The 14,139-nt window shown below is 38.7% G+C and overlaps 1 protein-coding gene across 7 annotated transcripts in view; it reads left to right on the forward strand.

Moving 5' to 3' along the window:
* Positions 1 to 13,580, forward strand: part of BPNT1 (3'(2'), 5'-bisphosphate nucleotidase 1) — a 34,024-nt gene extending 20,444 nt beyond the window's left edge. For 4 of the 7 annotated variants that reach the window (XM_034947142.3, XM_057301306.2, XM_034947128.3 and 1 more), the window contains 5 exons: positions 1,872 to 1,920; positions 3,916 to 4,007; positions 8,344 to 8,541; positions 11,512 to 11,617; positions 12,313 to 13,580. In XM_034947142.3, coding sequence (XP_034803033.1) covers positions 1,872 to 1,920; positions 3,916 to 4,007; positions 8,344 to 8,541; positions 11,512 to 11,617; positions 12,313 to 12,461 — 594 coding nt within the window. In that variant the 3' untranslated portion in view covers positions 12,462 to 13,580. Of the gene's footprint in view, positions 1 to 1,871; positions 1,921 to 3,915; positions 4,008 to 5,187; positions 5,233 to 8,343; positions 8,542 to 11,511; positions 11,618 to 12,312 lie in introns of all 7 variants that reach the window. The other 3 variants (XM_055107999.2, XM_008959236.4, XM_008959235.4) reach the window with 1 other exon arrangement.
* The last annotated feature ends 559 nt before the right edge of the window (positions 13,581 to 14,139 follow it).

A 14,139-nucleotide genomic window follows, 5' to 3' on the forward strand; every position in this document is an offset into this window, starting at 1 on the left:
AACCTGGGAGGCGGAGGTTGCAATGAGCCGAGATTGCGCCATTGCACTCCAGTCTGGGCGACAAGAGCAAAACTTAGTCTCAAAAAAAAAAAAAAAAAAGAAGAAGAAAAAAAAGAAAAGAAATAGATGTGTGGGTTTCATTATGGACTCTCAGTTATATTCTGTTGGTCTATATGTCTATCCTTATGCCAGTACCACACTTTCTTGCTTTGCATTAAGTTTTGCAATTGGGAAGTGTAAGTTGTCCTACTTTGTTCCTACCTTGTGCAGTTTTACACATACCCTACAGTCTGGACAGCAGAGTGAGACCCTGTCTCATTAAATACATAAATAAATACTTTTAGGAAGAAAATCTAATTTGTTATTTAGTAGATATTTAGTAGATTTGATAGTAAGACATTCATTGGTAATTGGGGATAGAAGGCTATGAAACAGGTTGCTACCTTATATTTTTAGAAGACCATAAATGTCATCCTGCTTGCTTTTTATAGTTGCTTAAGTTAAATCTGTGACTTCAGATAGCCACCATAATGTCTTAGTTTTCCAATTTTTAATTATTTAAGGCATATTCATTGGAGACTTACTATGAATAAGACACTTTGCTCTGTGGTATGGAGGAAACAAAGAAAATGAGACATGGTGGGGCTGGGCGTGGTGGCTCACGCCTGTAATCTCAGCACTTTAGGAGGCCGAGGCAGGCGGATCACGAGGTCAGGAGATCGAGACCATCCTGGCTAACACGGTGAAACCCTATCTCTACTAAAAATACAAAAAATTAGCTGGGTGTGGTGGCAGGCGCCTGTAGTCTCAGCTACTTGGGAGGCTGAGGCAGGAGAATGGCATGAACCCGGGAGGCAGAGGTTGCAGTGAGCCGAGATCGCGCCACTGCACTCCAGCCTGGGTGACAGAGTGAGACTCTGTCTCAAAAAAAAATAAAAAAAGAAAAAAGAAAAAAAGAAAAGAAAGCGAGACATGGTGTCCTCCATCAGAAACATGCCCTCACTCAGAAATTCACATAATGTTATCATTGTAGTGGTTAAAGGCAGCATATCCTGAATCATATTAAATGTCCTAAACAGAAGGAATTTTCCTTTTAAATCTGCTGCCAGTTTTATTATTCATTTTTCTTTGGATTGTATGGACTGTGTCCTTAAGATAATCAGACTTGTTTTTTTAAAATCAGCACTTATATATAAAAATGAGTAGCAACTGTGCTTGTTCAAAACATTTTTTTGCCACTTTACAAGTTTTTCCTGTACCATGATCTAGAGATCAGTATATTCATTGTGCTTAGTGTTCAAATGACAACAAACTTTTATCAGTTAAGCATTTCATGTTGAAAATCATTTTTTTGTATTTTTTTTTTTTTGAGATGGAGTTTTGCTCTTGTCGTCCAGGCTGGAGTGCAATGGCACGATCTCTGCTCACTGCTACCTCCGCCTCCTGAGTTCAAGTGATTCTCCTGCCTCAGCCTACTGAGTAGCTGGGATTACAGCCACCCACCACCATGCCCGGCTAATTTTTGTATTTTTAGTAGAGATGGGGTTTCACCACTTTGGCCGGGCTGGTCTCGAACTCCTGACTTCAGGTGATCCATCCGCCTCGGCCTCTAAAAGTGCGGGATTACAGGTGTGAGCCACCGTGCCTGGCCTGAAAATTCTTAAATCAGACTTTTTTCTTATACAAATGGACTTTTTCCATGATTACAAAAGAATAAGCTTTTTGTACTATCTCAAAACAGATGACATTAATTTAAGCCATCCATAATACAATTTCAAAGGAAAAAAAGAGTAATTTTAATCTATTTAAATCTATTTTTAGAATTTTGTGTGCTTGATTTAGATATTTTCCTTCTCTCTTTTTAATTTTAGCTCGTGGTCTGGGTTGATCCTCTGGATGGAACCAAGGAATATACCGAAGGTTGATATCTCTTTTGTATTCATATTTGACAGTAGTGGGACAAGGATATGATGTTAGTTGTAAATATTTGATATTTTGTATGTTGTATGGAAAGCTACTATCATGTGTTATGTTTACCCCTAAAGCTATATTTGTGCTCATGGTTATCATACATCGTTGATTGTTAAGACAGGAGAATAAAATTCATCTCCTTCAAATACCAACCCCCACATACTCCACCAGCCCCACACTTCTAATGTCTCCCAGATGAGAATAACATATTAAACCAGTGTTACCAAAATGACTATACTGAACCCCCAGCTTTATTGGGGTAGAAAAACGATAACGAGTACAACTGTGTAGCTCTTGCTCTGCCACCACCACCATCCCATGCCCTCCCCATTCACTCTCCCCTAATCTGTGAACTGCTTTCACATTTCATAGCCTCACCTTCTAAAGGTGGGTTTTGAAACACGGTACAATATTTCTCCTTATCTAAGATGAGAACAATTAGAGAGCAACAAATTAAAATAAAATTGGCCATATAAATGTAGGAATGAACAAGCTCAGAGCCAGAGTTTTAGGTTTTTTTTTTTTATTAGACAGTCTTGCTCATTGCCCAGGCTAGAGTGCAGTGGCACCATCTCGGCTCATTGCAACCTCTGCCTCCCAGGTTCAAGCTGTTCTCCTGCCTCACCTCCCAAGTAGCTGGGATTACAGGCACCTGCCACCACGCCCAGCTAATTTTTGTATTTTTAGGAGAGATGGTGTTTCACCATGTTGGTCAGGCTGGTCTTGAACTCCTGACCTCAGGTGATCCACTCACCTGGGCCTCCCAAAGTGCTGGGATTACAGGTGTGAGCCACCGCACCTGGCAGGTTTTAGGTTTTAAGCTTAGAGTTTTATTTTTAAAATTAAGATCTAGGCCAGGCGTGGTGGCTCATGCCTGTAATCCCAGCACTTTGGGAGGCCGAGGTGGGCAGATAATTAGGTCAGAAGTTCAAGACCAGCCTGGCCAACATGGTGAAACACCTTCTCTCCTAAAAATACAAAAATTAGCTGGGCCTGGTGGCACACGTCTGTAATCCCAGCTACTTGTGGGGCTGAGGCAGGAGAATTGCTTGAACCCAGAAGACAGAGGTTGCAGTGAGCTGAGATCATGCCACTGCACTCCAGCCTGGGTGACAGAGCAAGACTCTGTTTCAAAAAAAGAAAATAAGAATAATAATGATGATGATGATGATAAAATTAAATTAAGGTCTACATAAATTTTCTTGTATTGGCTCTCAGGACATGGCTTAAAAAATTTATCATAATTACTAGAAAAAAACTATTTTACTGTTCTTGAATGAGACATCGCTATAATGGGTGAATCACAGTGTGTGTATACATGTGTATATATGTGTGTGTGCTGAAAACATCTGTAGAACCCATTGTGAAATAAGGAAGCTCTAGACAACTTTAATGTGTATAAAAGCACCTAGAAAGCTTATTTAGGTCTTGTCCCCCACTCCCAGATTTTGATTCACTAGTTCTGGGAAGGAGCCTGAGAAGATCTGTATTATAAAAAGTACATCAGTTAATTCTAATGCTGCTTGATAGTCCTTGGGCCTCCCTTTGAGAAACTCTGTTTTAAAGGCTTGAAATACAAGTCTAGAGTGTAATCCAGGAATATAAAGTGATTCGGCAGGTAAGGATGAGTTGGATGATGGTGGAAGAGGCATAGAGGAATCTGATGATGATGGCTGCAGAATTATGGCTGCTTTATTTAGTTGGTTTACACATTGTACTAATGAGACCATGATAGCCAATTCAATTAAGTGGCCATAGATCCTATGGCTGTTTCTGGCCAGCTTGCTTATCATTTATGCCTTTTGCTATAAATAGGATTGATCACGGATGAATCATTGCAAATTCCATACCTTAACTGCAAAACTAACTTGGAGCAAGTGATGTAGTAATGATGAGTCATAATATGAGCAAGTTATATAACTGATATTTATTTCTTCTTTGCAGGTCTTCTTGACAATGTAACAGTTCTTATTGGAATTGCTTATGAAGGAAAAGCCATAGCAGGAGTTATTAACCAGCCATATTACAACTATGAGGTATTACTATAAATGATACAAAGTAATTTCATTAGATAAATAATTATAGTGTTATCTGATTCTTTATGTTACCTAAGCAAGTGGTTTTTAGCTTGGTTGCATATGCAATCATCTGGGGAACTTTTCAGTTTTAAAATTTTATTTATTTATTTATTTTTAACTTTTTTTTTAGCTATGCTATTAACTGATGAGAAACCTTCAAAAATATGGATTCCCAGGCCATACCCCAGACCTATTGAATCAAAATCGCTGGGGGCATTGGTACTGGGTATGTATATATATGCATGTGTATGTACACAGACACACTAAATGCATTATATATTTTTTAATTTATTCCTTATGATTCAAATATAAATGTTGAGAGAATTACTGATAGGGTTCTTGATTAGCTTGGGCATCAAGACACCTGATTTATGATTGGTTCCTGAAGCACATTCAAGAAATGAACCATTTCAACTAAGAAAAGATGCTAGGCCTGTTGTTTTCCAGGTAACGCTGTATAGCACGTAAGTTACAGTCAGTGTTGGTAACAGAACGCACTATGCTCTTGCATTCTTTTTTCTTGTCTCTTCTAATCTGCTTTGATTTTCTATTATACATCAGATAAATTGCCTTCCATAGAAGCAAGGGACTAGTGTAATTTCAAAGCAAGAATGTACCATTAAATTGCATTAAATTGTATAGGAAATTGTTGAGATAAAGTAGTTAAGGTATTTATATTAATGTGACCTTGATAGAACTTTAGAGAAACAAAGTAATCAGAGTGGGCAATACTACTTCTGAATTTCCACTCTGAGTTAAAAGCAAGGTTAAGCTTTATTTCTAATATAAATTTGTTTTTTCCTGCTGTTCGTATGATTATAAATTATATTAAGAATCGTGTTTCTTAGGATTTACCAAAATAGTTATATGTTATTGAGAAAGTCTCTGGGGTTAAATTGCTTGTGTCTATTAATTCTTTAAATATGATTTTAATGTTGATACTGTTATATACAGACACAAGTTTGTGGTTTTTATGTAAACTTTAAGTTAATACTATTACTTTCAAAAGGGGCATTTAATTCATATAAAGCATTGTAATGCATGGTACCTTTCATCAAGAAAAAATCTAAGTGCTTAGGAGTTAATAATTTTCACCACTTCTTTCTGAGATTAGAAAAATTGTATTCATTTTCCACAGAACAATGAAAAGCAGCAGTTAAGGGAACACAGGAATGAAGCAAAGGTGAGAAAAATAGCTAGGGTTTTGGCTCCACTAGTAGGTAGAAAAGAAGCAGGCAACTTGTGGTACCCCAGGTGGTCATTGTACATCCCACATACCAGTTCATTTTCTCCAGTTCTGCTTCTCTTCATTACCTCTCTCTGTACCACTTCCCTTCTGGACACTCTGTTTATCCTTTCTCTTGCTTCTCTTGCTTATGCCTTAAAATTCATTACCACAAATGGAAGTAGAAAAGTTGCTCAGCTGTGTTGTTGGTATTCAGGCTAAAGATTCAATTTTAAATAATCATCATCATCACCATAATAGCTAAAATTTATTAAGAGTTTACTGTATGCTGCCAGGTTCAAGGGTTTCAAATGTATCCTTTCATTGAATACAAACCACAGCCCTTTAAATAAACTATTATCCCCATTTTAAAGAGGAAACTGAGGCAATTAACTTTCCTGTGGTCACCCAGCTGGTAAATGGCAGAACTGAGATTCAAACTCAAATCCAAACCTTGCTACTGTATTACTTTTTATTGCCCTCCTGAGCCAGAGAAAAGACTTAGCAATTCAAACTTTATTATTGCTTCCAACATATACTGAAACTAGTAGACACTTAAAGGAAATAGCATGAAGAAACTCAGTCTATCTTCATACTGAAGCCAGTTTCTTAACCATTGAAGCTTAATTGTCAGAAAAATTTCGCCTTTATTACCCTCCCAAAATTGGTGTGGAGCCTTTGAGAGAGACAATGCCAGAGTCTGAGAGTCAGGAGCACAGAAGAAGGCAAGCCAGCTGCATCATGGGATTGCATTTACCACACCAAGACACCAGAGTCCTTGATCCCATCCTTTTTGCCTAGATGTTCATTTACAGAGGGAATATGACCTTGTAGGGCCCAAAATATTCGTGTCCACTGTTTTCTTTCCTTTATTTTTTTCCAGAATAACTGGAGAGCTGCATTAATAAATAGGTTTCTTGGCTGGGCGTGGTGGCTCACGCCTGTAATCCCAGCACTTTGGGAGGCCAAGGCAGGTGGATCACAAGGTCAGGAGTTCGAGGCCAGCCTGACCAACATGGTGAAACCCCTGTCTCTACTAAAAAAATACAAAATTAGCCGGACATGGTGGCATGCACCTATAATCCCAGCTACACAGGAGGCTGAGGCAAGAGAATTGCTTGAACCCAGGAGGCAGAGTTTGCAGTGAGCCGAGATCGCACCACTGCACTCCAGCCTAGGCGACACAGTAAGACTCTGTCTCAAAAAAATAAAAATAAAAAAATAAATAGCTTCCTTAGATTCCAAGCCTCTCCTGTAGTGTAAACTCAGATGGGAACAGAGGAAGCACATTAACATATACTGAGCACCCAGTGCTTGTTCTTTGGCTCCTTTGTTGCCCCATATGCCATCAGACTCTTCTGGGATTGCCCTACCAATGGAGAGCTGTCTCACCTAGGACCACACCTCTTCCCAATGCAGTCCATTTCCAGTGACTGATTATTGCAGGAGTTTAAAGACCTGACATCTCATCCCAATTTGGGACTACCCTGAAAGGCTATTGTAGCTCCAGACTCCCCGCATAGGAACAGCTCCCTGTAGGGTCAGCTCTTGCTGTACCTGCATCACAGCTTATTTCTTCCCTCTGCCCACACCCTCCTCCTCCTTCCACAGGTGTTGATACCAAGCGCACTTCCTAACAAACATACCACCTCCCTCAGAGTCTGCTTCCCAGGGAACCCAACCTGCGACCTAAGTATATTTCACAATAACAACACCCAGGGTACTGCTCTAGGACAAATAAGATGATGTGTGTGAAAACATTTGACAGGTAAACATAGGCAGTCTAATTTAGTGTTTAAGAATATCATCTTTGAAGACAGATGAGCCAATCTTTGGTTATGAACTTCTTAGAACCTTTAGTCAGGTTACTTAATGGTTCCACATTTCATTTTTCTAATCTTTAAATTAAGGATGAGAATACCTACTTCATGGGGGTGCTTTGAGGATTGAAAGAGAGATAATACATGTAAAGCACTTAGAATGGTGCCTGGTACATGTTTGGTGTTCAGTACAATATGTATATCTCTATAATATATGTCTACTATATTAATATAATTGTATTTTGATGACTTTGCATCAATCATTTTATGTATCAGTTTTACTTTCCATGAAATACAGATTTTTTTTCTATATCAAGTGTATAGTTATAACAATGTAGTTGAAATTGAGTTCTGCAAAGGAAAATATAGATTCTAAGATTGCATTATCATTGTCATTTTGCTATTAAAATTGTCAGCAAAATCTTAACTCTGATCCCATTATCCATGGCTACTCTTCAGTATTGTATTGGCCTATTCAGTTGCCCTATCTCCATAGCAGCCAAATACATTGTCATCATTACCTATTCCTGTAGCAACATGATTTTTAATATTTCTTGGATAATGAAAAGTAGTTATCAATACATGGTATTTCATTTCCTGGGGATCTTAGTACCTTCTGAAAATGGCCATTTTCAAATACAACAAAGAGATCATTAGATAATTCAGAGAAACAGTAATCAGTTTATGATGTTTCAGCACATTATAAACAGAAATCAGTTTATAAGGATTCCAGGGAATAACCAAAAGTTCTTTGAAACTGTTAACCAGAACAGTAATGATAATAATCAGCAGATTCTCTCAGGAAAAGTTCTTTGCCAGTGATATTGTTCTTGTACTTTATAACATTATCATGTTTTTTGAGACGGAGTCTTGCCCTGTCGCCCAGACTGGAGTGCAGTGGCGTGATCTTGGCTCACTGCAACCTCCGCCTCCCAGGTTCACGCCATTCTCCTGCCTCAGCCTCCCAAGTAGCTGGGACTACAGGCACCCACCACCATGCCCGGCTAATTTTTTGTATTTTTATTAGAGACGGGGTTTCACCGTGTTAGCCAGGATGGTTTAGATATCCTGACCTCGTGATCCGCCCGCCTCGGCCTCCCAAAGTGCTGGGATTACAGGCATGAGCCACCGTGCCCGGCTATCATGTTTTTATTTTTTAAATCATGATGCTAATATAACTGAATATTCCATTTATGGGCTAACGTTCTTCTCCAAATAACCACAAGTCTTGTTTCACTCGTTTACACAGGCAGGACCAGATGCTGTGTTGGGGAGGACAATCTGGGGAGTTTTAGGTTTAGGCGCCTTTGGGTTTCAGCTGAAAGAAGTCCCTGCTGGGAAACACATTATCACAACTACTCGATCCCATAGCAACAAGTTGGTTACTGACTGTGTTGCTGCTATGAACCCCGATGCTGTGCTGCGAGTAGGAGGAGCAGGAAATAAGGTATGAAAAATGTCTGTCATCTGCTCTGAAGTGCAAGTGAATCATTGAAATACTCAACTTCTAAAAACATGAAATAAGAGTTTAGCCATCCCATTACTGGGTATATACCCAAAGGACTATAAATCATGCTGCTATAAAGACACATGCACACGTATGTTTATTGTGGCACTATTCACAATAGCAAAGACTTGGAACCAACCCAAATGTCCAACAATGATAGACTGGATTAGGAAAATGTGGCACATATACACCATGGAATACTATGCAGCCATAAAAAATGATGAGTTCATGTCCTTTGTAAGGACGTGGATGAAATTGGAAATCATCATTCTCAGTAAACTCGCAAGGACAAAAAACCAAACACCGCATGTTCTCACTCATAAATGGGAATTGAACAATGAGAACACATGGACACAGGAAGGGGAATGTCACACTCTGGGGACTGTTGTGGGGTGGGGGGAGGGGGGAGGGATAGCATTGGGAGATATACCTAATGCTAGATGACGAGTTAATGGGTGCAGCACACCAGCATGGCACATGTATACATATGTAACCTGCACATTGTGCACATGTACCCTAAAACTTAAAGTATAATTAAAAAAAAAAAGAAATAAGCGTTTAAAGAGATGGGAGTAAAGACTATAATTTGTACATTTCAGCAGCATTTAAATTTTAAAAATAAATTTAAGAATCAAGTTTTTTTTTTTTTTTTTATCTGAGAGAGTTCAATGTTAATGAAAGTCATCAGGATGACTCCATGCTTCTTGCCAAAGACCTTATTTTCCCAAGGACCCTCTTAGATTATTTCCTAGACCTTCTACAGACTCTAAGATCTGGCCTGCCTGCCCACTTCCTATCTATTTCCCCCATTCTTTCATCCAGGTTTCCAACCTGCTGAGAGAATTATGAAACGGGACACAATTTGATCTACATCCCTAGCCCTGATCTCTTCTCATCTGATTGTCCCCTAGATATCATTATGATGACATCCCTCAGGTATCTCAAATTCAGCGTGTCCAATTTGAGTTCATCCTCTTTCTACCCACCTCTGGATGTGTTTCTCTCCCTGTTTTACTATCCCACTAATGGCACCACCATTTTTCTAACTGATCCAGCCAAACACCTGAAAGTCATCCTAGACTCCTTCCTTCCTCACATCCTATCACTCTGGTCCTACTTATGTATCTTCTGAATAGTTTTTTGTTTTTTTTTTTGTTTTTTTTTGAGACGGAGTCTTACTCTGTTGCCCAGGCTGGAGTGCAATGGCACAATCTCGGCTCACTGCAATCTCCACCTCCCGGGTTCAAGCGATTCTCCTGCCTCAGCTTCCTGAGTAGCTGGGATTACAGGCGCCTGCCACCACACCTGGCTAATTTTTGTATTTCTAGTAGAGTCTGAGTTTTATAATAATAATTATTTTACACTATAACCAAAAAAAGTCAATTGACTAGTGAAAGTTTGATAGCAGGTTACCATTTAGAGTCATGCAAGTTCTAGCAGTGATCTCAGTTGTGTATCAGTATTAGAGGAATTGTTAGGATGACTCTATAAAAGTTTGTATTTTGTGGCGCTGCAAAGCTGTTCTTTGTGGGGAAAAATCTGCATCTGTAAAGCATCTCTATTAACATAGCTAGCTCTTTTTCTTTCAGACCCTCCAAATCCTAAAGAGATTAACTAAAATCTGATTAGGAAACATTTGTCACCTATTGTATCTAAGGACAGCCACTATAAGACTTCAAAGGAATTTTGGTCTCAACAATCTTTATCTTAATCTGAACATTCTCTTTCTATAGATCCCAGGTGTTTAGACAAACCCAATCAATTGTCAATCAGAAAATACTTAATTTCACCTATATCCTGGAAGCCTCCCCACCCCCACCGCTTTGAGTTGTTCCACCTTTCTGGACCAAATCAATGTATTTCCTAAATGTATTTGATTGATGTCTCATGCCTCTCTAAAATATATACAACCAAGCTGCTCCCCACTGCCTTGGGCACATGTTCTCAGGACTTCCTGAGGGCTGTGTCATGGGCCATGGTCACTCATATTGGGCTTAGAATAAATCTCTTCAAATATTTAAAAAAAAAAAAAAGTTTGTATTTTGGTAGTGAAATGGCAATACGTGTGATCCCAAGACTTATGAAAGTATTTGTTAGACTAGTCACATTGCACATCTGTTAGGATCTATTACAATTTATACATTATGGTACTGCTTGATACTTCTCTGTCCTTTATTTAATAATGGTCAGGGTTTTTTTTTGAGGGGAGTGCTGTTTGTTTGTTTGAGACAGAGTCTCGCTCTGTCACCCAGGCTGGAGTGAAGTGGTGCAGTCTTGGCTCACTACAACCTCCACCTCCCATGTTCAAACGATTCTCGTGCCTCAGCCTCCCAAGTAGCTAGGATTACAGACATGCAACACAATACCCAGCTAATTTTTTGTATTTTTAGTAGAGATGGGTTTTGCTATGTTGGCCAGGCTGGTCTCAAACTCCTGACTGCAAGTGATCCACCTGTCTCAGCCTCCCAAAGTGCTGGCATTACAGGAGTGAGCCACCATGCGCAGCCCTCTAATAAATGGTCAATTTTTTAGATGTTGAAAAAAACTTGAATTAATTCTGCTGTAAATGTATATTGCTTTTACACTAAAAAAGAAAAACAACGTGAATAAAAGGAACATGTTACTTTATGTAACTTGGAATATGGAGACAGTTCAGATATCCTCTTTGTAGCTTTTTTGACCATTATTTTTTCTTCGTATCACTATATTATTATGCATTTATTCTATGTATTTCTTCATAATACTGGTATAATTTAAACCTGCTAAAAGCTTTAACTAAGTTTAACAGAGGAACTGATTAAATATCCTTGATAGAAACAAGCAGTTTTTCTTATCTGTACCTCAATCTTTTCATGACTTTCAATTATTCTTTCTATTATCAAAGGATAATTCTTATTTTTACCCTTACAGATTATTCAGCTGATTGAAGGCAAAGCCTCTGCTTATGTATTTGCAAGTCCTGGTTGTAAGAAGTGGGATACTTGTGCTCCAGAAGTTATTTTACATGCTGTGGGAGGTTAGTCTGTTTTATTTTAGGAAATTCATAGTTTTTCTACAATTATATCATGCTAAGACATAATATCTCAGTAATATTATTTTACTTAGACTGTTATGATATAAAAGCTAGAAGGCAGCTTAGAGATTATCCAGTCCAAACCCCTCATATGATAGATGGATGAGAGAGTAGATTTTCAGCAAGTTTTACTTTAGTTATAGTCTCTTTTTTTTTGAACTTTGATCTGCATACAGTTAATTTAATTTATCCCTTATTTATAGCCTTTTTTTTTTTTTGACACAGGGTCTCTATTGTCTAGGCTGGAATGCAGTGGCGCAATCATGGCTCACTGCACCCTTGAACTCCTGGGCTTGTGGTGAACCGAGGTTGTAGTAACTGAGATTGTGCCATTGCACTCCAGCCTGGGCAAGACTCCATCTCAAAAAAAAAAAAAAAAAAAAAGAAAATGCTAAATAAAATTAATTTTAATCAGAGAAAAAATAATTTTGTATCCTTTAGTTAGTTAAAATTGTTCTGTAGTCTTAAATTTCAAGTGAATTAAAACTGAACCTTTATGGACACTCATTATTTTATCCAGAATTTATTGGCTACTATTGGATAAGGAAGCAAAAGGCACTTAAAAATAACTAGAAAAACCACAATCCAATTAGCCACTAACTTGATTGATTAATTGATTGATTGATGTTTTTCTATAGGCAAGTTAACCGATATCCATGGGAATGTTCTTCAGTACCACAAGGATGTGAAGCATATGAACTCTGCAGGAGTCCTGGCCACACTGAGGAATTATGACTACTATGCAAGCCGAGTTCCAGAATCTATTAAAAATGCACTTGTTCCTTAAAGGAAAGTTTCATTTGGCCGGGCGCGGTGGCTCACGCCTGTAATCCCAGCACTTTGGGAGGCCAAGGCAGGTGGATCACTTGAGCTCAGGAGTTTGAGACCAGCCTGGGCAATATCGTGAGACCCCATCTCTACAAAAATACAAATTAACTGGGCATCCTGTCATGCGCCTGTCATCCCAGCTACTTGAGAGGCTGAAGCAGAAGAATCTCTTGAGTCCGGAAGGCGGAGGTTGCAGTGAACTGAGATCGTGCCACTGCACTCCAGCCTGAGTGACAGGAGTTAAGCCCTGTCTCAGAAAAAAAAAAAAAAAAACACCCAAAAAGTACTTAAAGTTTCATTTACTTAGCTAGGAGAAAGACTTGGTTCTCAAAATAATACATTTTAAGATTAATTGGGTAGAATTAGAGTTCCACCTTTATTCATTGTTGAGCAGTGATTTATATTTAGTTATTATATTTAGGAATAGAAAATAGAATTAAATAATTTAACTTGATTAATCAACCAGACCAATTTTGACGTCTGGAGAACTTATAAACTCAATATGTTATATTTGTTTTCCTGTATTTAGGTGGAGAAATGAGAAAAAGCTTTAGTTCCAATTGACAGTTCAGGTCAGTGTTCAATCAACATTCCTATCTTCTAAACCAGATTTCTCTTTTTTTTTCCTGAGACGGAGTCTCGCTCTGTAGCCTAGGCTAGAATATAGTGGCATGATCTCGGCTCACTGCAAGCTCCGCTTCCCGGGTTCATGCCATTCTCCTGCGTCAGCCTCCTGAGTAGCTGCTACTGCAGGCACACGCCACCACGCCTGGCTAATTTTTTGTATTTTTAGTAGAGATAGGGTTTCACCGTGTTAGCCAGGATGGTCTTGATCTCCTGACATTGTGAACTGTCCGCCTCGGCCTCCCAAAGTGCTGGGATTACAGGTGTGAGCCAACGCACCTGGCCTACACCAGATTTCTTTAGGGCACAATTGTTTCTGGAATCTCACTCTTGTTTTTCACAGTAATTTTAAAAACGTTTCTACTCCAATTAAGAATATATATGATGTTATTATATATGCTTATGAAACAGATTTATGAGAAAAGTTTTTTTTTTAATAAATTATTTAATCCTAGCTCTTTGTTATTCACCAGCTTTTTAAAAAAGTATTTGAAAATTATACATTCTCGACTTTGGGGATTAGTTTATTCTTGTGGCATCATTATAAGGCTTAATTGTGGAAAGCTAAGTACTTGCTTCTGTTCCTTCCAATGAGAGATTATAACATAAACTATCAAAATTATTCTGCTAATATACGTAGATTTTTATTTTTAGGTCTCTGTCCATTGCTTTTAATTAAAATTATCTGTTTTCAAATCAAACAAGTGGTTTAAATTAACAGTTCCCAAACTCAACTGCATATCAGAATCACCTAGGAAGATTCTTTTAAAATGCAGATTCACAGGCCAGGCGCAGTGGCTCATGCCTGTAACCACAGCACTTTGGGAGGCCGAGGCGGGTGGATCACCTGAGGTCAGGAGTTCGAGACCAGCCTGGCCAACATGGCGAAACCCTGTCTCTCCTAAAAATACAAAAATTAGCTGGGCATGGTGGTGCGTGCCTGTAATCCCAGCTACTGGGGGGCTGAGGCAGGAGGATCACTTGAACCCAGGAGGCGGAGGTTGCAGTGAGCT

Source organism: Pan paniscus, chromosome 1 (assembly GCF_029289425.2).
Source record: "Pan paniscus chromosome 1, NHGRI_mPanPan1-v2.0_pri, whole genome shotgun sequence".
Lineage (NCBI taxonomy): Eukaryota > Metazoa > Chordata > Mammalia > Primates > Hominidae > Pan > Pan paniscus.